At 32.0% G+C, this 23,635-nt stretch overlaps 1 protein-coding gene across 2 annotated transcripts in view; it reads right to left on the reverse strand.

Annotated features, from left to right (window-relative positions):
* Nucleotides 1-272: 272 nt before the first annotated feature.
* Nucleotides 273-23,635, reverse strand: part of LOC114333041 (protein phosphatase 1 regulatory subunit 16A) — a 194,005-nt gene continuing 170,642 nt past the window's right edge. For both annotated transcript variants that reach the window (XM_028282864.2, XM_028282863.2), the window contains exon 8: nucleotides 273-15,029. In XM_028282864.2, coding sequence (XP_028138665.1) covers nucleotides 14,514-15,029 — 516 coding nt within the window. In that variant the 3' untranslated portion in view covers nucleotides 273-14,513. The remainder of the gene's footprint in view (nucleotides 15,030-23,635) is intronic.

The following is a 23,635-nucleotide window of genomic DNA, read 5'->3' on the forward strand; positions in this document are numbered from 1 at the left end:
ATTAAACTACTTCACTTGATAGTGGTTGTAGCTCGACTGACAGCGCAGGTGACCTCCTTGCTATGTGCTGTCGACATCGACCGCGACTTAACTAGTGGCATCTACCGCGACCTACACATCCACCTCGACTTACTTGTTATGTCCTTACCCTAAGAATTTCAACTGTCATATTGGCTAAAAATTGATGAGCGCCAATTGATGAACATAAAATAATTTCTTAATTTACAATATTTTTTTGAGAACGATTTCTGGATTGGAAATTGAAACAAATATAAAATGTAATTTTTATTGAGTATAACAGATTGTGGCTTAATCCCATATAAAAATCTTCATCACATACAGTCACAAAAATGAAAGAATACCCATAAACGATCACATCAATCACTTATTTTGTATTTGCTGTCTTTTTCTATAAATAACTGAAATTTGTTATAGAAAATGACAGCAAATACAAAATAAGTGATTGATGTGATCGTTCATGGGTATTCTTTAACTTTTCCGACTGTAAATTACATACAATTAAAAATTATAGGAATAGAACAGTAAGAAATTGCAAAATGTGAAAGGGTCGACAGAACAAAATGAACTCATAGAATGCAAAACAACAGCAAAGAGCGAAAAATATTTCGAACTCCATAAATAAATTGGGATTCAAACCGAGTAATGAAATAAACTTGAAATAAGTTCAACAACTTATAAAATTTAACTATGTTAATAGAAAAATAAGTCACAGTCAGTTTACAATAAACAATCTTTTTTTTACATACGTAATGACGAAATAAAAAATATAGTTATGTAGAACTAAAAACAACTCTGGTACAAAATAAAGTGAACATCAGTTGATGTACAAAAAAATTGTTATACTATTGTATGAGTAATATTCAAATCAGACAAATAAAGATTTTTCCACAAAGTTAAAACAGTTTTGAAAAAATTTAACTTGAATTCATTAAAAAAATGGTATCTCTTAGCTGCTTAAAGTTTTCTGATATGAATAACTAATGTGTTTTATAATAAATGCACTACGTTTCAAATTAGTGTACTCTCTTATTTTTGATTGAAAAAACGAACATAATATTAAGCAATAATTCTTATAGTTCAAAAATTTGAATATCTGCAATATCATAGGTACTAGGTACATTGTTTCATTTAAATACCTACAAGAATTGTAGAACATAATACTGTACAAAATTGCAACCAATACTAAAACCAATACTATAAATAAAAAAATATATACAATAACAAAAATATATGTATAAATTTACAATATTACCCTACAAATGCAAAAATATTTAAAAAGCGGCAATCTCTTGGACGAATAACATAATAACTTACTTTTATTCTGTGCTAAAGTTCGATATATACATTTTTAGGAAATAACATTTCAATTAAATAAACTTCCATGCATAGAAATCGACCCACTTTAAACTTTTGACTTAAGCTATAGGTATTTATTTCTAAAACTTCTTGCATCAAAAAGGGATATATTGTTTAAAAGATGAGATGATACGTTGAGTAAAATTTGTCATGGATTGCTTATCATTTAGATGCGTAGGAACCAATAAACATAGAAAAGTGTTTATTTGATGTTTATAACGATAATAAGAAATAATCAAAATTTGTTATTATTGCCTTTGCAACTAACAATTCCATATGTAAAGTATTGTAACCAAAGAAAGTATTCCAGCTGTTGTCAATCTGGTGGTATGGGAACGATATTTATTGTCGCTTTCTGTGCTACTTCTATTGATAACTTACTTTGTTCTTCGGTAGATGGCTCTAGTTCATCCGTGACATTTCTTTCTTTGCAATACGGAAGGGCCCAAAGTGTGATGCCTGGGGAAATCGGAGAGAGGAGGATATGGGACTACTGATGAGGGGGAAAAGACCTCCGAAACCGGTATAGACTCTTCCTGCACTCTCCGATTTAACCAGAGCATTATGCAGCTGCTGCATTTTCGTGTTGCAAAGAAATTGAAAATGCTTATACATTTTTAATTCCATATTGTTCGTTTTTCATAATTAATTAGTGTTCAAGTGTAAGTTTCATGATATTGTGTAAGATACTACACCAGAGACAGCAGCCCAATATATTGTATTAATAGAAAATGAACTTAGCCAGCGAGATGTTGCTGTACAACTGGATATGACACTCGCCGCCCGCCGCGGTTCGAAGAATGTTCTAACGTTATAAGGAGACTGAATCCTTTCGTAGACGACCTGGAACTGGTAGAAAGCGAAGCGACTTACAACTGCTCGTGATGATCGCTTTTTTGTGTCAACAGTATTAAGAAATCGACACCTTAATGCCGTTCAAGTGCAATAACAGCTCCGTGAAATAAGAGGAGTGGTTATTAGTCAGTGGACAGTAAGACGAAGACTGAAGGAAAATAATCCGACTCCTCGAGTATCGCCGATTGGTCAAAAATATTACTGCAGCTCATCGTCAAGCACGCCTGTTTTGCACAGGATCATCCGAACTGGACGTTGGAACAATGGGATCTATTCTGTTTTCAGATGAGACCAGAATATGAATATATGGTAGCAACCTAAGAAAGAAAGTGGAAAGAGGAGAGCGATTTGCAGAATACTGCATTGAAGAGAGTAGTCCTTACGGAGGTGGTTTCTACATGATCTGGGGTACAATTTCTATGGAACGGACCGACTTTGTTTTCATTCGTAGTGGTAACCGTCTTCACGAGCGAGGAGGTTTAGCGGGTGCTAGATACATCGAGGAGATTTTAGCAATGCATGTGGTACCTTGACCAAATGACAGAATGTGGCATACCAAATGAGAGAATAAATATAAATATAAATAACGTAAATATTTAAGTTGTTGACGAATATATATACCTAGGTCAAATAATCAAAGCTAATAAAGAGAACCAAACAATTGAAGTACAAAGAAGAATCAGATTGGCGTGGGCAGCGTTTGGAAAGTTAAGATGGATACTAAAAAGCATAAAGATGCAACAGTACCTAAAAACCCGTGACATTAACAAAGGCCAACATAAACAAAATAGAAATAACTCAGAGAAAAATGGAAAGCTTCATGTTGGGAATACAACTGCAAGACAGAAGATCAAACAAATGGATATATACACATAAAATTCTCTATCTAGAAAGTCAATATTCTTTCAATGTCATATTTCAGTCTGTCAGTTTGAAGCCAAGATGAAGACTCCATTATAGTCTCATTATATTTTTATATTCTTTAACATCGACTTATTGTCGACATTTTTGCAGCCAAAATGGCCTAATTCTTGTAATACTAAGGTCTTTCGATCTAACTATGTAGCTAGTTCCAACTACTTTGAAGTGAGTAACCACATGTTTTAATTTTTCCTAACTTTCTAACAGTCAAAATTTCAACTTAGCCTTTTTATACAGTGGTTTACTTATTTTAGGTTTCAACCTGATGATGGACTGATTGGTCCGAAAACGTTTGTGTTTTTTGTACTAGTGATGAACCCACTTTAATCCAATTGGGATCTTTTTATAAAAAATTTTAATAAATTTATATACCATCTACCTACAAGTGAAGTTTTACTTCCTTAGTAAGTTTATTATCATCATGTTTGCGGTTTTACAATATTGCTAGAAAAGGCAATAAATTACTGCATCTGGCGTTTTAAAAGCTCAGAACCTTTCTGTAGTTTTAAGGAACGTCTTCGAATGCATTTCCAAAGTGCGTTATTGACATAAGGTCTGATAAGGTAATTAATTTATGGGGAATTCAGTTTGTTAAACTGAACACACCAAAAACATATGGTTAGGGATACATTTCGTTTCGTAAAACTTAACGGCCCTTCTTAACATCTGGTTTGTATATTAAATGTGAATTTTATATGACCCATATTATTTCGTTTTGAGAAAAGTTATAAAAAATAAAATTAGCAAAAATAGTAATTAAAGCGTGTCGCCACATACCCATTATTAAAACAATAAAATTGTTAAATTTTTAATTGTCAAATAGCCTTTTTGTGTTAGCAATAAAAAAAGTTAATTTGCTTGATGCATTAATTTTACGATACATCTTAAACATAAAGTCGAAATAAATTTTCATAAATGTGTACTCATATTAAAGCATATTAAATTATCTTTCGAACAGTATCTCCCTTTTTTGAACCGAGTAATAGTTTCTGAAAAAAATATAGTTCAAGTCAAAAGTTTCAAGTGGGCCGATTTCTATGCTTAGTTTATATTTTTTAATAATTGATGGAGAAAAAATCAAAAATAAGCATTGATACTATATCCATATTTATGTTGATACAACTTATCTTTATACAACTTTAACGTAAGATATTTGACTAAGTTCTAAGAAATTATGGTGATGTTTTTGCAGATTCCCTTCGTTCATTACCATAAGGCCACACTTCACCGCCGTACACCAACGCCGGCCTTTCAGCCATTTCCCGATTTTATGACTTTTACATACCGATTATTATCGTAATTATAGATTTTTTCAATAAATATTATATATGATTTTATTGAATATATTTTATTTGATACCTTAACAGAAAAAATGCGTTCACTATTTTGCTTGCTGTATTTTATTGTACTATTTAGGTGAAAGTCTCAATAAATAATTTACATATTATATATCCATTCTGATTTTTTCTCCATGAGTTTTTAATTTACAGGCGGAGAAAATAATTTCTCCTATTAAATTCACAACCTTCATCAAGGAATTACAAAAGTTGAATACGAATCACTGATTTCTCAGCTCAAAATCGTTATTTATAATTAACAATATATATTTAACCCTTCATATATTAACGATTTAATTTTTAATAATTGTGTTTAAGGCAGTCAAACGAGCAACAATTTTTTTAGGTGCAAAAATACTGCTTTATTTGGGGTTTTAAATACTATTTGTATCACTATAGTTGTCTAACATATATCTAAACTCTATGTGTTCTAAATAACATGGATTGGTGTTTTTCCTACTATATTATTTGAAAATATTCAAGCATGTGTCTAATATTCAATTAAACTTATGAACTTTATGTACAAAAACTTTTATGAACACATATCCAGACATTTAATTTCAAAATTTGGCTAATGCTTCACAAGATTTATTTCAGCAAAAATTTCGGAAGTCCGCCATTCATAAACTTTGTCTTAAATTATGTGGTCTTGGTTTTTCTTTATTTAAGCGATATATGGTGGGATTCTAACATGTGTTTATCTAATGACAAATGTTAAAAGAAAATAAATCGTTTAAAGAGAAGGAAAATCAAGGCGATATACTTTGAGATAGACTTTACATGATTTGTCATAGAAATTTGTAAACTTAATTGTGAATAAAATCATTGGTTTTTATACTCAAAAGAATAAATTATTTATAATAAAAAATTATAAAAATAAGTCTGACTAATAATTTCCTATATTCATAATTCCGTATAGAATTTTAATTCTGAAGTAGATTGTACATTTTAAATAAATTAATCTTAAACTCCAGAACACTATAAGAGGAAGAGGTGCAAACAACAATCAACTATTCAGTCCAAAATATCGGATATTTATTGCTAAAAGAAACCTTTTATAACATAGTAAATAATCTTTTATAACAGTAATAATCTCTGCTGTTGTATTTTTACAAAAAAAATGTTTTGAGATCCAATATTGCCGTTCAAAACAAAATGAAAAAGCCCTATGAATGATCTTTTTTTGATATTAAATTCGAAATTTTATAGAGTAGAAATAAAAAGTGGGAACAAACAACTCATAAACGCCAACTGAAACAGACGCGTTCAAGGTAAGGTATTAAGAGCTTTCAAACAGCTGAAACAAGAAACCCGTCAAAAGAACATCAATAAAATTTAAAAAAACTCAAAATATACAACGAAATTAAGAAATTACCCATACACCGATCTTAAAAACCTAATAATTAAAGACCACTGTATGAACATATTATGGCAATATTCAGGAAAGATGCTGGAACTAAACTAAATGAAATTTCTTCTCTCGTGAAGAATCAGAACAGTGACTCAGATCTGCTGGACACATAATACAAATTTCAGTCAACTGAATCGCTAAAAAGCTAACCACAGGAAGAACGAAGAAGAAGCAAAGACCGATCACGAATTAGGTGCCTAGGTAGGATGGTGTTGAGACCGATTTGGAATATTAAATATCAAATGATGGTAACAGGTCGCCAGAAACCGAACAAAATGGCGACGAATCTTTAAATACGACAGGATCCATAAAGGATTGTTGAACCAAAGATGATGATAATGATGATGCAATATAAAAATGTTTTGTTTAAAGAATACTTGTTTTAAATTATTATTACATTTAAGACTACTTTTAAACGATAAATAAATAATTATTTACTATGTTACATTACCCTTTATGTAATTTCAGAACATTTTGAAATAGAAAATAGTTTTCAAAATGTTTGGCATACAATAAGCTCTTTTTCAAAAGTCGATGAACACATTAAGCTTAAAATGATTTAATAAAATAGTTCGATAATAAATAATTTGAGCTTTAATTTTTTATTAATTTAACAATAAGTTATTATATTTTATGATACCTGAAATATATTCATATCTTCTACTGTTAAGTAGTTTAAAAAATTAATAAATCACCAACTTGGTATAAAGGCTAGGTATACATACAGCAATCATCATTTACGGAGAGAGTGTGAAACGATCTGAATCTCGGCACGTACTTCGTGGCAGATATGTGACTTAATTACCGCTAATTGACATAATTATGTTCTATTACATAATTGCCGTTTACTGTAGAAGATATCACAAGCCTAGATGCGAAAGGAAGCCAAGGAAAGAATGATTTTAAAAAGTAACAATGCACAAACATACAGAATAGGCCAAATAAAAACGGGACATACGCAGTTAATACAGTGTATCGGAACTACATACACTCTCGCCAAAACTATTCATAACTGTTCTGGAATATGCCTTTAAGATGCTCAACTGGGACAATAAAGGGATCACAATAGACGGAGAAAAGTTAAATCATCTTCTGCAAATGGCATAGTCCTTATAACTGATGACCTAGGAGAAGTAAGGGAAATGCTAAATGAGTTAGATGCTATCTGCTGGAAAATAGGCCTGAAAATGAACTTTTCTAAAACTAAATATATGACTAATCTGATTTCTAGTGGACAGCTGATTATACGTGAACAAGAAGTAGAACTAGTGGAAAAGTACATTTACTTGGGTCATGAAATTAGAATTGGCAGAGATAACCAAACATGCGAAATAAAAAGAAGATTAACTCTTGCTTGGGCAGCCTACGGAGCGCTGAGAAATATATTTTGAAGTAGTATACCGATCGGTTTAAAAAGACAAGTGTTTGATCAATGTGTGCTGCCGGTAATGACATATGGAGCAGAGACACTGACCTAACCAAGGCAACAGCGTCGAAAATGCGGGTTGCTCAAAGGCGTATGGAAAGATCAATGCTGGTTGTAACCCTACGGGATAAAATAAGAAATGAAGATCTCAGACAAAGAACCGGTATTGCCGATGTTATAGAACGTATCACCAGGCTCAAATGGAACTGGGCAGGACACGTCGCCAGGCTGAAAGATTTAAGATGGACACAAAAGCTGATGGAATGGAGATCAAGAGAAGATAAACGCAGTAGAGGAAGGCCGCCTACACGATGGATGGATGATATCAGGCTGATTAGTAAAAACTGGCAACAATCAGCACAAAACCGTGAAGTGTGGAAACAATTGGGGGAGACCTATGTCCAGCAGTGGACGTGAATTGGGTGGATGATGATGATAATGATCTTATCGTTGCTATGATGTATGTGTGTACAACTTTTATATTGGTCGACAATTTCAAATGTAGTTCCGATACACATTTTATTTGGCTTATTCTATAGAGCCAAAATTGTCGAACAAAAACTATTTTGTCATAAATTATTACATTTTTTTTCAATTTAAGCCAAGGAAATAATTATTTTAACAAGTAACAGTGCACAAACATATAGCCAAAATTGTCAAACAAAAATTATTTTGTCATAAATTATTATATTTTTTTCAATTTAGAACTCAAGCACTACAGAATGAATATGTATACACTTATGATATAATACAGGTATCAAAAAATTGCTTACGATATGCTAATACAGGTGCGTTTACACTTCATACACTTTTGCATATACAGTAGAATCTCACTAATCCGACAGTCGAGTATCGGAATGTTCGGATTACTGGATTGTATAGAAAAATTAATAATAAATAGAATAAGACATTTCATAAAGTGAATAGTGTGACGATAACATACTTTTATCGTCTAGGTCTAGAGTACGACTGTATTCAACAAAACATGTTCTTATGCCGTCTCTGAAAGTATAAAAGACCGAACAGAAATCCATTAGGTCATTCTTTGCGCGTTGAACGGAGAGTAACTACCTACCCATCGGAACAGGTGAGCTGAACGTGTTCCGAAGCCCGTCGATTTGGTGCGTTGAACGAAATCAGTAATTCCCCATCTGACTCAACGACTACGTGTATTGAGCGTGGTTATTATCCTATCATCTGATCTACTGAGTTAGATACCTCCTTCCTTATGCATTTATTTTGCGTTGAGAAATAAATGTGACTCCTAAATAATTCCCTCGGTCGTCGGTTTATTATTCATGTATCAAATAGCGTCACACTAACTTTTAATGTTTACGAAAACCGTATATATAGAACGTGTATTTAAATAACGAAGTAATAGGGAACTTACATAAAAATTATTTTACAGAAACATTACTGAAAAACATTATTTAATGCTGTTAAAAGAACCCCCGTTTACAAAAAACTCATATTTTATTATTATGAAATAAATATGTATAAGCAGTTAAAAACTGCAGAATTTAAATTATCCTTTCAACGGGCGGAATCGGTTATGACGCCAGACATTTTGAAGGTCGTCCCTATAAACGGGCGAAAGCGTTAAGTATTGCAACGCTGCAATGATACATTATGTGATAAAATCATAAGGAATCATAAAATCGTAAAGAATTAAAAAGAATTAGTATTAAAAATATAAGGTTCTTTGTAATACTATAGTAAATACCTATTATATTGTATATTGCTTTAATATAATATATTATATTGGGTATTATATAATTGCATTATATTATTATTGCATTGTGTAGCAAAGACGTGAACATAAATAAGTACTTATTGAACTGATATGTAGATGACAATAGAGTCTGATTTTTATACTCACATTAAAATGTGAAACTCACATGTCTTCTGTGAAATATTTTTCTCATTTCTTTTACATGCCTTTAACCATTTTAAACGACGTTTTTGATCTTCAGTTACACGAATAAATAGTATTCAGGGCGTTTTATAAGTGGTATTGGAACACATGGAAAGTATACAATATTTGTAATATTGTTTTTGTGTTACTTATTATCAATATTATTAAAACACAGATAAAAAGAAATTATACACGATAAGAATCTAACCTTCAAAACACGAACTGTCAACTAAAAATACAAACAATCTTCCAGTGTTGTCTGTTCGTTGTTCTCTTATCCTGGAACGAGCAGCGTGACGTCACATAGCGTGCTGCGCTTTTCGTGTTGGATAGCTGGCGATCACAACTTTAAGTGTCCTTCTTCGGCTTGCAGTACCGTCTCCTATCGGAGGTTGGCTACCATCACAGCAATCTTAACTTTGTTGGCTGCAGCTCTGAATAACTGTATTGAACTGCACCCATACCACTCCCTTAAAGTTCGCAACCAGGAAATCCTCCTACGTCCCACATTTCTCTTTCCCGAGATTTTTTTAAATGTTATTGTAAATTAAATATTGCGATTTGAGGGTTGATATCTGGTATGTGTTGTTTCTATATGTAGACAAATATAATAAATAAATAAAAAAAATTGTAAAGTTCCCTATTGCCTTTTTATGTTTTAGATCTAATTTTTTTCTTCAGCCCATGCTATGCAGGTATTGAAACAATTTAATGCTGTATCTGGTTTTAGTTTTACAGTTGTATTAGTTGATAGCTGCCATATTTCTACTAGACTTTCTTATTATTTTACTGCTTCACATATTTCTTCATCTGTCAAAATTGGCGATTGATTTGTTCCCTTCAAACGAAAAATTTAAATCTTCTTTACTTGTCTCGAATCTCCTGATAAATTTTGAACCCAATTAGCAATAGATAGATTATCATCAGGATCACATTTTCATACAAGGACTTTACCTTTTGAATAACAATTTGATACATCCGCTGCATTAAAAGTATGCAGTTTGGTGGTAGGAAGATGGTTTGGATATTCCCATCACTTGATGGGAAGTTCTTCACTGCTGGAACAAAGTCTTTATGGAACCCTTCCTAAATACCTTTCTCATGGCCTAACTTTCAAATTAGTTCTTGTAGCAGACTGAGAGACAATTTTTTTAAAGTTCAGAGATTTTTAGCTTCACCAATCACTAAAAAATCCAATTTGGGTGTTTCAGTAACATTTACTAAATTAAGTTAACTAAATGTGATTATATCTTTACTCACTCTAAGATTTAATGCGCTCGCTTCTTTAGAAGATACCAATGTTTTGAACGGTCAACAGAACAGAGGGTGGCACGGGCGGAGGGTCCCTGATGACGTGTCGGTTTATTGAAGTGCCGGATTAGTGACATTCTACTGTGTATACCTTTCTGCATATCTCAGAATGTTCGTCCGGTCTGAAGTTGATTTGCTTATAGTAGAAAAGGTTCATCGACATTTTAACACAAGGTGCAAATACAACGTATAAATAATGAAATTTGGAAGATCTACAATATGTCGAAACATCTACGAACGGAAAACATTCAGAACGGACGAATACCCGAATATATACGAAAACATTTTCTTCATCCGTGAACCCAACATTTCAAATATTAAAACATACAATAGAGCATACCCTAAAATTTCTTCGTATTATACTGCAAATGGCATGAGACACGGTAAGTCTTACTTTTGCACAATATCTTGCACAGTATCAGAGCAAAATATTACAAATCTGACAATCTAATAAAAAAAACTAGATCAGGAACGTGTTTGCTAACACTTAACGGGCAAGACATGTTTGGCAAGAAGATTATTTTTAATTTTGTTGATTTCATATATAATTTGATTTGGTAATACATATTACTAATAGGTATTCTTCAGGTTATAAACAGATAAAATAACTTAATTCTCTCTCGGTAGAAAGCGTTTATGGCACTCGAAACAGATCCAACTAACAGTATAAATAGAAAAGGCAGGAACGCTTAAAGTGAATAATTCTTTTAAATAGTTATAGTCTATTATACAAAAAAATATTTAAAGAATTATACAGTAACAAGACCTTGACAGATCATATTATAGCGCCTTTGAAAGGTTGTTCAATTCTCTATTCACTAATATAAACAAGGGTACCCAAAAATTTTTTTAAATTAAATTAATTGAGACAAAAAGAATAATGTATACAATTTATTTAATTCGAAATACATTTTACTGTTGTCCGAAAACAGGAAAAAATGTTTATTTGATAAATAAATATTGTTTTTCTCTTAAATTCAATAATAAAGCTGCCACCCACGTGCCTCTTAGCAGTTTGAACATTTAATTTAAGCGAAAAGCAATGTTTATTTTTCAAATTAACATTTTTTCCTGTTTTTTGACAGTAGTAAAATGTATTTCGAATTAAATAAATTATATTATACATTCTTCTTTTTGTCTCAATTAATTTAATTCAAAAAAATTTTGGGCACCCTGTATAAATAATTATGTTAATGTTTATATTAGTGAATAGAGAATTGAACAACCTTTCAAATGAACTATCACATGCCCACTATACTTATTTTAAAAAAGTATCAGTTGCGTCATCACGCCCAGATGGATGACGTCACTAGTATGATATATAAAATATGCCAAAAAATTATAATTTAAAAATAAAAATCAATTTGATTCGTAATTTATCTCCAGAGTCGCCCATTCTCGAGAAAATGAATTTATTTTAACTCAAACGTTCTCACTGTACCTATAACTTCAGAGGCTTATATCTCAAAACCATGATTTTTTGGAGCTACACGCCCATTGAGTCTTTTGTTCTACACATCAAGGACTACCAGAATCCAAAGTTTCAGAGCATTTGACAGAGAGCCATTTCCTATAAGGTTTCTGCGGGGTTCTTTAGTAGAAACCCTAAGGATCTCTTTAGTCAGCATGAGAAATATTTAAGCTAAAGTTTTGGGTTTCAGAACCCAAATTTACAGCGATATATGCACAACGAATTCACTAACAATGGAACAATCGAATAAGATTTGGAGCATTTCAGAAAGTGTTATGGGCGTACCATGATCCAAATTTAGAACAAGAGACTAAGAAGAGGTGCATGGGCGCCCATATAAAAAATTTTAGGGGGGGCTAGACGTGAAGATGTTGCACATTAAATTTTGTATACTTTGGATGAGAATATATAGTTTAAAGCACCCGAAAAGGTAGGGGGCCACGACCCCCCTCTACCCATGAGTATGGGCGTCTATGGAGAGGTGGGAACTCGGTACTTCGGATGTGAAGTGAGTTAGGGCCCAGAAATCGGTCAAGAAAGCGCTCATATAATTTTTTTCCGTTAAAAAAGAAATTTGCTCGTGTATTACCTCCAAACTGGTAAAACTTTGATTATTACTGTAATCTTTGTGCCCCAACAGGATGTAAAAAGTCGTGAGAAAGTCCCTTGTTTAAAGTTTCTTGTTTAAAGTTGTTGAAAGTTTCTTGTGTTAGAAAAAAACATTTTTCAACGCTAATCAGCGAATTAAAGTACTAATTGTTGTAACATATAACCCATTCCAGCTCCTTTTTATTGTTGACTTCTCACATTTCAAAAAATTCATATTTGGTAAACAATTTTGATCAAAAGAAGAGATAGTAGCAAAAATTAAAAAAACATTTTGACAGTTTTCCGTATTTTTAATTCAAAGATGGAATCTATAACAGAAGATTACTAAGGTTGAAAAGATTTTGAAAGTTTTCCGGATTTTTAATTCGAAAATGGAATCCATAACTTAGAAGATTACTGAGGTCGAAAGGTCAAAAAAGGCCAAAGTCAGACGGAAGCACACTACCGAAAAACCAACGCAAAGGGAAAATACCAAGAACCGAGGGCTAACCGAAGCAAAGATGGGATGTGGACAAGTTTAAGGCAGTCCAAAAAGCCATCTTGGTGGCTTATGCCACGAGGAAGCAGATCCTCAGGTTTGCCGGGTTTCCTAGAACTTAAATGTGCTCATGACAAAGTGCGAGGTGGCCAAAGAGGTGATTCCAACGTTAAGGACTTGGGTGGGGGCATCTCTCAGGGCTTTGAGGGGGGATATACCCAAGCCGCACTCCTGCACTGTTTTCGTACAAGATTAAAGATGGCGAGCGTCTTGAGTCTAAAAGAATGCTTAATAGATTAAGGATAAGGGCTCAGGACACATCTTTGAACATATTTATATAGCAAACCTTCAGACAATGGGATTCTATGGGATTCTAATGTCACACTTTTTCGGAGTGGGTAAGTTAAGTTTTCGAACCAAGCAACCGATTCGCCAAAATTTACGGCAGACCAAATAAGCAAAACAGAAAAACAGTCAAAGCCATAACATAATCTACTAACAGGGCACTGTAAGCTGAAAAGGCAGTTGAAGCCGATGGTATTGGCAGATGATAACTTATGCAGACTTTGTCACCTAGAAGAAGAAACAGCAGAGCACATTCTATGTCAGTGTGACAGTCTGGCAAATGTGCGGTTCTTTGCAATAGGCGAAGAAATACCACCTGCAAAAAGCTACGTGAATGGTTCAGTCTCAAGTTATTAGATCTTTTAAAAAGGTCTACTAGAAATCTACAGATTGAGGACCAAGATAGATCTAAAAAGGTCGCATTGGAATATGCCAAACGCCACGTCATTGAATCTACCTAGATTACTTAAACAAGTGTATTGACGCCCAGAGAGATTATATCGAATATAAAAATTTATTTCAAACTATAAAATCATGTTTTCCTATCCAGCAACAAAACTTAAACTACAGGGAACTTTTAATGTAGGTACTCTTAGTTTTCAAATGATCGTAAGCCACTTTTTTTGCCGTAACAATTTAAATTCATTTATTTTATATAACCAATATATGTTGTTTTATGTATGGTAACAATGGAGTCAGATTATCAACTATACACAATAACTTATTAGTTTAACTGATCTGAATGCATTGTTAAAAATAAGAGTTATTTATAATAAACATATTAGATTGTCAGATTCGTAATAAGGCTTCATAAAAATTAATATATAACGAGTCTTAACAAGAAGGAACTTTTGACAGATTAAACAAAAATTTGTTCACTGGAATGTAGAAATGGCCATTTTTTACCTAAGACTTTTCGAGAAAGCACTCGCCACTTAGGTAGTTTTTTTTGTTTTCGTAAAATTGAATAAAATTTCTAAATTACCATCATGGGTAGCGTAACAAAAATGTTCTCTTTTTAAGAAAATTCTAAAACTTCTATAAAAAATATTGATCTTCACATTATTACGCAACATCTTTTTGGTTTGGAATAATCCATATTTTCTTCAGTTGTGTTACCCGTCAACCTTAAGATATCACTCTCTGGGTCAGGGTTTGCCTCGTTCTCTGAGATACTACCTACGGGAGACGTCAAACTGCTGACGTCATTACTGCTGTTCCGTATCTGAGTCCTTTGTTTCTTCAGGTCGGCCAAAGTGCCATTCCCGTTGATGGTGACTACCACGTGGACGGTTACTTTTCCGTTGACGTCAGTGGTGTAGGTTTTCTCTTTGGAGCCGTCGACTTCCCCTATCGAGTCGTTGTCTTTTCCTTCTGGGGCTGATCTCGTATCTTCGATGAGATGAAGAGAACTATTGACTGGAGATATGTGGTTGTTTTCATCGTTGATTGTACTTGAATTTAAGTCTGATAGGTGATTGTTGTTTAATATTGATTTTGGTGGGGTTGTCGTCGTTGTTGTAGTAGCCGATGGTGGTGGATATGATGCCTTTTTTTCAATGACTTCTATGCTCTAAAAAAGTATAAATGTAAGTGAGTTGAGTTAGAAATTTTTATTTAAATTAAGCACGAAAATAACTAATAGAGGGTGTTTGTAAATAAGTATGACAAAGTTTAAGGGGTCTATATGAAAAAATATGAGCTTGCTCTATAAACGTATGACTGTAAATACTTCCTTTTCGAGATACGGGGTGATGACATTTTTATTACAAACTGATGATTTATTTTATGCTCTAAAACCGGTTGAGATATGCAAATAAAATTTGGTGAGTTTTAAGAGGTAGTTTTTGTTCATTTTTTGACATACAATTAAGAATTTTATATTCACCATTGGCGCGCATATGGGTAATGAATGATCTTAAATTTTTTAAATAAAGAAATAATACGCCACTGAGATATTTCAAATTTAAAATTATTTTTGAATTCCTTGTTCAATTTGAGACAAAGAATCTATTTTCCCCTTTTTTCTACGACACGTCGTATCCATGTGAATGTATAGAAACTTATTTCGAATACTTTGTTAAGATGTTTTATTTTTTGCATGAAAATGGCGTGTCGTATGAAAAAAGGGAATATACATTTTTTGTCCCCAATTGAACGAGGAATTCAAACATAATTTGAAATTTGAGTAAATTTAATTGCCACTGCGAGTATCGCAGTGGCGTACTATTTTTTCTTTAAAAAATTTACACCATTAGACGTATGCGCGCCAATGATGAATATAAAATTCTTATTTGGATATCAAAAAATGGGCAATAACTTCCTCTTAAAACTCACTAAATTTCATTTGCATATCTCAATCGGTTTTAGAACAATAAATAAATCGTTAGTTTGTAATAAAAATTTCGACACCCTGTATCTCGAAAAAGAAGAATTTGCGGACATACGTTTATAGAGCAAACTGTCATTATTTTTCATGTAGAATTACCCCTTAAAGTTTGTCATACTAATTTACAAACACCCTGTATATATTTTTAATACTCCGTAACTAGCAAATGCATTATTAATATACATATCTAATAGTCCAGGAACCAAAGCTTTTTACCTCGCAATTTTTACAGAATGGATCAATTTGCTTAAACATTTGAGAATAAGTAGTGGATAGTCCATGAATCAAAATCTATATGATGCTGACAGGCGCTTTTACCATGGGGGTGGTTGCCACCCCATCTCGGGGGTGGAAATTTTTTATTATATTTTGACCACAAAAGTTAATAAAAACATTCATTCTAAGCAAAAAATGTTCTATACATTTTTTTGATAAAATTAATAGTTTTTGATTTATTCGCTATCGAAAGTGTTAGTTTTATATCTAAAAAATCAATATTTTTCGATGGTATACTCATTTACGATTCACTCAATTTTTGCCGTAACAAATTTTATCAAACCAAGTTCTTGGGAATAACCTACAATTTCCTATTTAAACATTTTTTCGTATCTCTGATGCTAATCTTTCTATTCTGAAGAAAATGGCATTTTTTACCAAAAGTTCGTTATTCTCATTAAACTTCAGTTTTTTAAAAACTAATCATTCTAAGCCAGTCAAACTTCTAGAATCTATTATTAATACATAAATAAAGAAGAATAAATAAGGCCAATGACTAAAAACACCGCTAACTTACATTATTATGCTTCCAATTAAATTTCTCCTTTTTTTTTTCAAAAAAACATATTGGATTTTTTAACCGTAACTTTTTTATTTTTTATCTTAGAAAGTTCGTTAAAAAAGAATTTTGTAGGTTTTTACAAGATCTATAAGACTATTAATATTAAATCCTTTTAAAATTCTCAGTCACAAAAAGGGGTGGCATTGAAAGGGTTGGTAAAGGTGGTTTTTGCATGATATTACAAGTTTTAATTGTCAATAGCTCACTCAATCACTCGCTCAATTTTTGCCGTAAAAAAATTTTTGCAAACCAATTTCTTGACAATTAAATAAGCTACAATTTCATATTTAAATATTTTTTCGTATCTCTGATGCTAATCTTTCTTTCTGAAGAAAAGGGAATTTTTTACCAAACTACAAAAATTCGTTATTCGCTTTTAACTCTTTTTTTAAAAACTAATCATTCTAAGCCGATCAAACTTCTAGAATCTATTAACAATACATAAATAATAATTACATAAATTGTAATTAGAGTGGTGATTAGGGGGTTGTTTACGATCACTTTTTTGCTGAAAAAAATAGGGACTGGCATTTTTTTCATTATAAGTCACTTAATTTTTTTAGCAAGAGATTTTTTTATTTCTGGAGATACATATTTTTAAATACTTTAATTTAGTTTCAACAAGTTATCCTCGAAAAATGCATAGTTTTCCGTCCTTTGATTTTGAAACTACAATATTTAGCATTTGACGAAGAAAAGCCAACATATAATAAAGTATAGCTCGATTACTATTGGTCTTAAAGAAAATAAAAAAAAACGGTTTTGTTTATTTTTTCAAAAGGTACATTTTTGATAAGTAAAGTTGTTTTGATAAAACGAAAACTTTTTGAGTTATTAGCAGAAAACTGATTAAAAACAGTGATTTTTTTCGATATAAAACTAACACTTTCGATAGCGAATAAATCGAAAACTATTAATTTTATCAAAAAAATGTATAGACCGTTTTTTGCTTATAATGAATGTTTTTACCAACTCTTGCGGTCAAAATATAATAAAAATTTCCACCCTCAATGTAAAAGCGCCTCTCGGCATCATATAGATTTTGATTCTTGGACTATCCACTACTTATTCTCAAATTTTCAAGCAAATCGATCCATTCTGTAAAAATTGCGAGGTTTTGTCCTATTTTAAGCTTCATTACTTGGACTATAAAGCATTTTTTATTACCCTTTCACTTTATTTTCACCCAAAGTTTTGAAAGGTATTTTAACAAATAAATCATACCTAATAGACTTCCGAATAAGACCGAATAAGAAGCTGTAAATTTAAAATATAACTAATGTAAAAGTGAAATTAGTACAAAATATGAAAACTTACAGATATCTGTGACACCCTGTACGTTATAAAGGAAATGTTGGTTATTTGGACCAGCGGCAGCGATTTAAAATTTTATATTTTCGACGTTGCCAAATGTACAATTTCCGAGATATACGGATAATAGGCGTATTTTTGAATGGGATCACCAGTATATTTTACAGTCTTTTGTTACAGTTTTTATTGTCGATGCAACACATAACCAACATATGGCCAGTATTGACAATTAATATGAGAAATTAGAAAAAATAATTTTATTTCGTAATTAATATTTCTGTATAAAGAAAACGTCTAAAAAAATTCAAGGTGGTATTCAATATGACCACCTTATCTTTGGAAATAAAAATCCATTCTGAATGGAAATTCATGTAAGACTTTTCTAAAGGTTTCCAGATAAATTACTGCTATCTCTTCTGTAATTCTGTCTTTCAATTCTTGGATAGTATGTGTCCTATTTGCACTTTACTTTTTAAATAACCCCATAAAAATAATCGAGAGCTGTCAAGTCTGGGGATCTTGCTGGCCATTCGATAGCTGCTCTTCTTCCAATCCAACGATTTGGAAATATATTGTCGAGAAACTCACGAACGCTTCGAAGATAATAAGGAGATGCTCTATCTTACTGAAACCAAATTGATGTATTCACGAGATGAATTCATCTAGAATTAACTCCAAGATTCTAAAAATGCCCAGTATCCGTCACCTATTATCGTTCCATCCCAAAAATGAGGTCCAATAATGATATTATTAATAACTCTTGATCTTTTGTCGATACTGCATATGTGCCTCCACCATCCAATGCGGATTTTCATCTGGTCAGTGCCTGCAGTTTTGTTTATTGACCGTGCCACTTAAAAGAAAAGTAGCCTTATCAGAAAAAATGATTTGGTTAAAAAAATAGGATAAGTGTTAAATCTATTTGGCCACATTGCCAGTACCTACGCAGAGACAGCCAATTTTATATTTTTTCGTTCGTTTTACCGAGACCCCTTCAGGAACAATTAGCGTTTTCAAAACTAAAAATGTCAATTAAATTACAACGTTTCGATGATATATATCTAGAGTAGATTTAAACGAACGAGACAATGTCATTGAAGGCGACTACAAAAACAAGTTCAGGCGACTGAACTTTGAGGCGACTGCTTCACTGATTTAAAGCACCGATGGGAGCAAAGTGAATGAAAATTACTTCGAAGAATGCTACTGCAAGGTGGATGATGAAGAATAAATCATTGCGAAGTTATGAATGAAAGTGTGATACTTTTGGGATACTACATATATATTTTCATAATTTTTTTTTTCTTTTTTTTTTCATGAAAATTCGTCCTCTCAAATGCGTCATTTAATCGTATTGCGCAAGTGTTTTGAAGGTTTAACAAAAATAAGAGTAATTAACAAAATTAATTTAATATATCTTTGGAACAAATAATTAGTTTGGGCGATTTTAATAACCGAACCAATTATAACTTACTGTATATGAAATGCAATTAGGTTCAGAATCAATGTCAGGAATATCAGAAACTACCACTTCACACCACAGACACATTTTTAACAAAAGGAAAACATTGACGAGTGCAATAGTAAAATTTAAACGAGATAGACACACATATTTTTTTTCATTCAACTAGTAAGAAAATCATTATGAAAACAGAACAGTCGGACAGTCGCCGTGGATAAAAACAAGTGATTAGACAACATTCCAGTGAACATTTGCTTATCAAGAAAGTAAGACGGTTTCATTACCAATATCTTAGCTTAGGGCATTTGATATGTGTTATAAACATATTAGTAAACAATTTTAAGTCTGTTTACAAAATAAGCAATTATCAAAATATATAGACAAAAAATGGTTATTAGAGATTAATTATTAATGGCAAAATACTCTTACTTTATCTCTCCGATATAAATTCATAAACAAATTAATTTTTAAGTTGCTGCTTAGTCAATGTAGAAGTACACTACTTCTAGTATTTTTGTTCAAAGAAGCCTTTTCATCACAAAAATCGCAAACTATACTAAAATCACAATAGAGATTCACTAGAAATAAACAAACCAAGACAGGTTGAATGTTACGAGGAGCATTCTCAAATAACTAAATATACATAATAGTAAAGAGTATCCAAAAAATAGGATATGAACACAGACATAACTAATAGGAGATAAGAAGAGTAAGCTAATAAGTAAGGGAGAAGAAAATTTAGAAATAGATAAGTATATTATATCGTTTACTATTTTTAATGCGAATTTCAGATGAAAATACATTTATTTTGACGTTTCGATTTTCTTTTCGGAAATGTCAACTGAAATTGTGGATAATTTCCATTATAAAAGATAGTAAAGAGCTACTGTTTCCTTTGGCAGCAAAATCAGCGTTATCAACAATAATGACAAAATACAGGGTGTAACAAAAATACAGGTCATAAATTAAATCAAATATTCTGGGACCAAAAATAGTTGGATTGAACCTAACTTACCTGAGTACAAATGTGCACATAAAAAAAGTTACGACCCTTTGAAGTTGCAAAATGAAAATCGATTTTTTCCAATATATCGAAAACTATTAGAGATTTTTATTGAAAATGGACATGTGTCATTCTTATGGCAGGAATATCTTAAAAAGAAATTGCAGTGAAATTTGTACACCCCATAAATATTTTATGGGGTTTTGTTTCCTTAAACCCCCAAAGTTTTGTGTACGTTCCAATCAAATTATTATTGTGGTACCATGAGTTAAACATAGTGTTTTTAAAACTTTTTTGCTTCTCAGTATTTTTTCGATAAGCCAGTTTGTATTGAGATGCGGCTTCTTTTTTAATATGTTTACATAACAATTTTATGGGGATTTTGTTCCTTTAAACCCCCCAAATGTTTACGTTCCCATTAAACTATTATTGCGGTACCATTAGTTACACAAAATGTTTTTAAAACTTTTTTGCCTCTCAGTATTTTTTCGATAAAGCACCTTTTATCGAGATGTGGCTCCTTTTTAAATACGGTCAAAAATATATCTAAAAATCTAAATTATAAATAAATTTTCATAATATTATTACCAGGTTTCTATAATCGTACTTAACTATATCACACAAATATGTGGTGGATTTGACAAATATTCAAAAAATCTCGATAAAAACTGGCTTTTCGAAAAAGCACTAAGATGCAAAACAGTTTTAAAAATATTGTGTTTAACTATTGACGACACAATAATAATTTAATTGGAACGTACACAAAAGTTTGGGGGGCTTTAAGGGAACAAAATCCTCATAAGATTTTTATGGGTTGCACAAATTTCACTATAATTTTTTTTAAGATGTTCCTGCCATAAGAATTCCACATGTCCATTTTCAATAAAAAATCTCTAATAGTTTTCGATATATTGGAAAAAATCGATTTTCATTTTGTAACTTCAAAGGGCTGTAACTTTTTTTATGCTCATTTGTACTCAGATAAGTTAGGTTCAATCAAACTATTTTTGGTCCCAGAATATTTGATTTAATTTATGACCTGTATTTCTGTTACAACCTGTATATTGAATATCTGGTAGCCGAATTTCAATTTTCTGTAGTTGGTTTAACTTGATTCAAAACTTAATGCTTCTAATTAAAATATGATTTAACTCTTTAATATTAACTCACTTTATACGATAGACAAACTACAGACGTCGTCGTCTGTTTCCTGCTGGGCATGCTAACAAAATGAGCCTTTCGACAAAATCACATAACACAATCGATACCACTCGAATCGATAAAATAACATTTTCAAAAAATAACTAACTCGCCGAACCGTCTTTCTGATTACAATCTAAGACGATTGTAGATCAAATTGTTTTCGAGTTTCTTGTTTCTTCATTGCTGGTGAACGTTCTTGGAATGCGAGCATAACTCATGTGTATTCAGTGTTCGTAAATAATTAAATCAATTTAGGATACTAAACACTCGTATATGAAATTAATTGACTTAATCATAACGCGGCGTTATCATAAAATTAATGAGAGAAAAGAGAATTGCATAAAAGTTTCACTTTTTGTAGGTATATGCAGCGATTGGAACTTTTATTTTTCATGTAACGAGTCGATCATTTTTTTATTAAGTATGTTGATCTAACACGGAAGATATTTAAATGAAGACAAGGAGAAATTTATATGTTGTTGCATTCATATCAAAAGTAATCAACCGCGTAATAAAATATGTATGCATATAATAATATGACGTAACAAAGTGCATGTAAATAATTAGGATTTCAATTTAATCTAAATAAAACCACAGACGATTAAGCTGGATGCTTATCATTCCAAGTAAGTTGTCAATCCATCGTTTTTGTAGCAAGGGCGGATCCAGGGAGGGGCCATGGCCCCCTCCGAGAATTTAAAAAATATGAATTTAAATATTTGCAGTTCAAATGTTTTTAGTTTCAAACATATGTATTTGTACAAAACAGGAGGTAAATATGTTGTCTAGACTAGAATCGAACAAAAGCATTAACAAAATTCTTGAAGAATGACATAGGATGTTTTGCAAATCAAAATGTTAATAATTTTACAAAGTGCCAATTTTTAGAACGACCTTGGCAGCCATCAAAATCGTATCAATCTCTATATTGTGTACACACAAAGAATAGAAAAGAAATGGAGCATTACTTGGGTCACCAGCACTTAGAACAGAGGAGTTGGTTGGTACTTTCGCACAGCCAAAAGGGATTGTTTATTAAGTATTGCGTTTTATTTTTCTAACGAAAAATATGGTCACAATAAAGGGATGATAGCCCAAAGTCTTGTCACGAAACATTTAACATCTTTCGCCAAAGTCATGGTCAAAGACAAAGCCATACAAACCCATGAAAAAACATCATACCACAAGGAGTGCGTTCAGCTTGGGCTGGATTTTCTACAAAGTTATCGCAACCCGCAAAAGTCAGTCATTAACCAGATAGACTCTCAGATGTCTAAATAGGTACAGGAAAATAGAGAAAGACTACGACTAATAGTAGAACCTATAGTGTTCTTAAGTCGACAAAATACCCTCTAAGAGGCCGTCGTGATGATAGCCTTCTGCTTCTGGACGAAGATGCTGGACCTAACAATGAATCGCATCAGAAGATAAGACTCTTAAACAACACCTATCCACAGCATCTTCCCGAGCAACATACATTAGTAGCACCAGTCAAAATCAATTGATAACATGTTGTGATGAAGACATAATTTTACAAATATTGAATCAGGTTCAAAGTGCAAATTATTACTCTGTCATATTTGACGAAATGACCGTCGTATCCCACGTGGAACAGCTTTCTCTAAATTTAAGATACATACATACACAATAACAACATTCGTGAAGACTTTGAAGGTCATTGACGCTTATGAGTACATAAAAGTAATTACTGAAAATCAGAAAGAGGGAAAGAACAAGGTCTGACAGGAGAAGCATTGGGAAAAATATTATGAAACTTGTTGAAAGAACTGCACTTGGATCCGAAGAAATATGTAGGAATCTTTACTGACTTTAATAATAACTTAATAACCAAAAGTTTTGAATGTCTTTATGGCACTCAAAAGTGTGTGAAAAGTGCCTTAAAACTCACCATTGAAACCCAAATTTTTTTAAAAATTATCCCTCCGGTACCCCTCTCAAAAAAAAAGTTCATG

Source organism: Diabrotica virgifera, chromosome 7, assembly GCF_917563875.1.
Source record: "Diabrotica virgifera virgifera chromosome 7, PGI_DIABVI_V3a".
Taxonomy (NCBI): Eukaryota; Metazoa; Arthropoda; class Insecta; order Coleoptera; family Chrysomelidae; genus Diabrotica; species Diabrotica virgifera.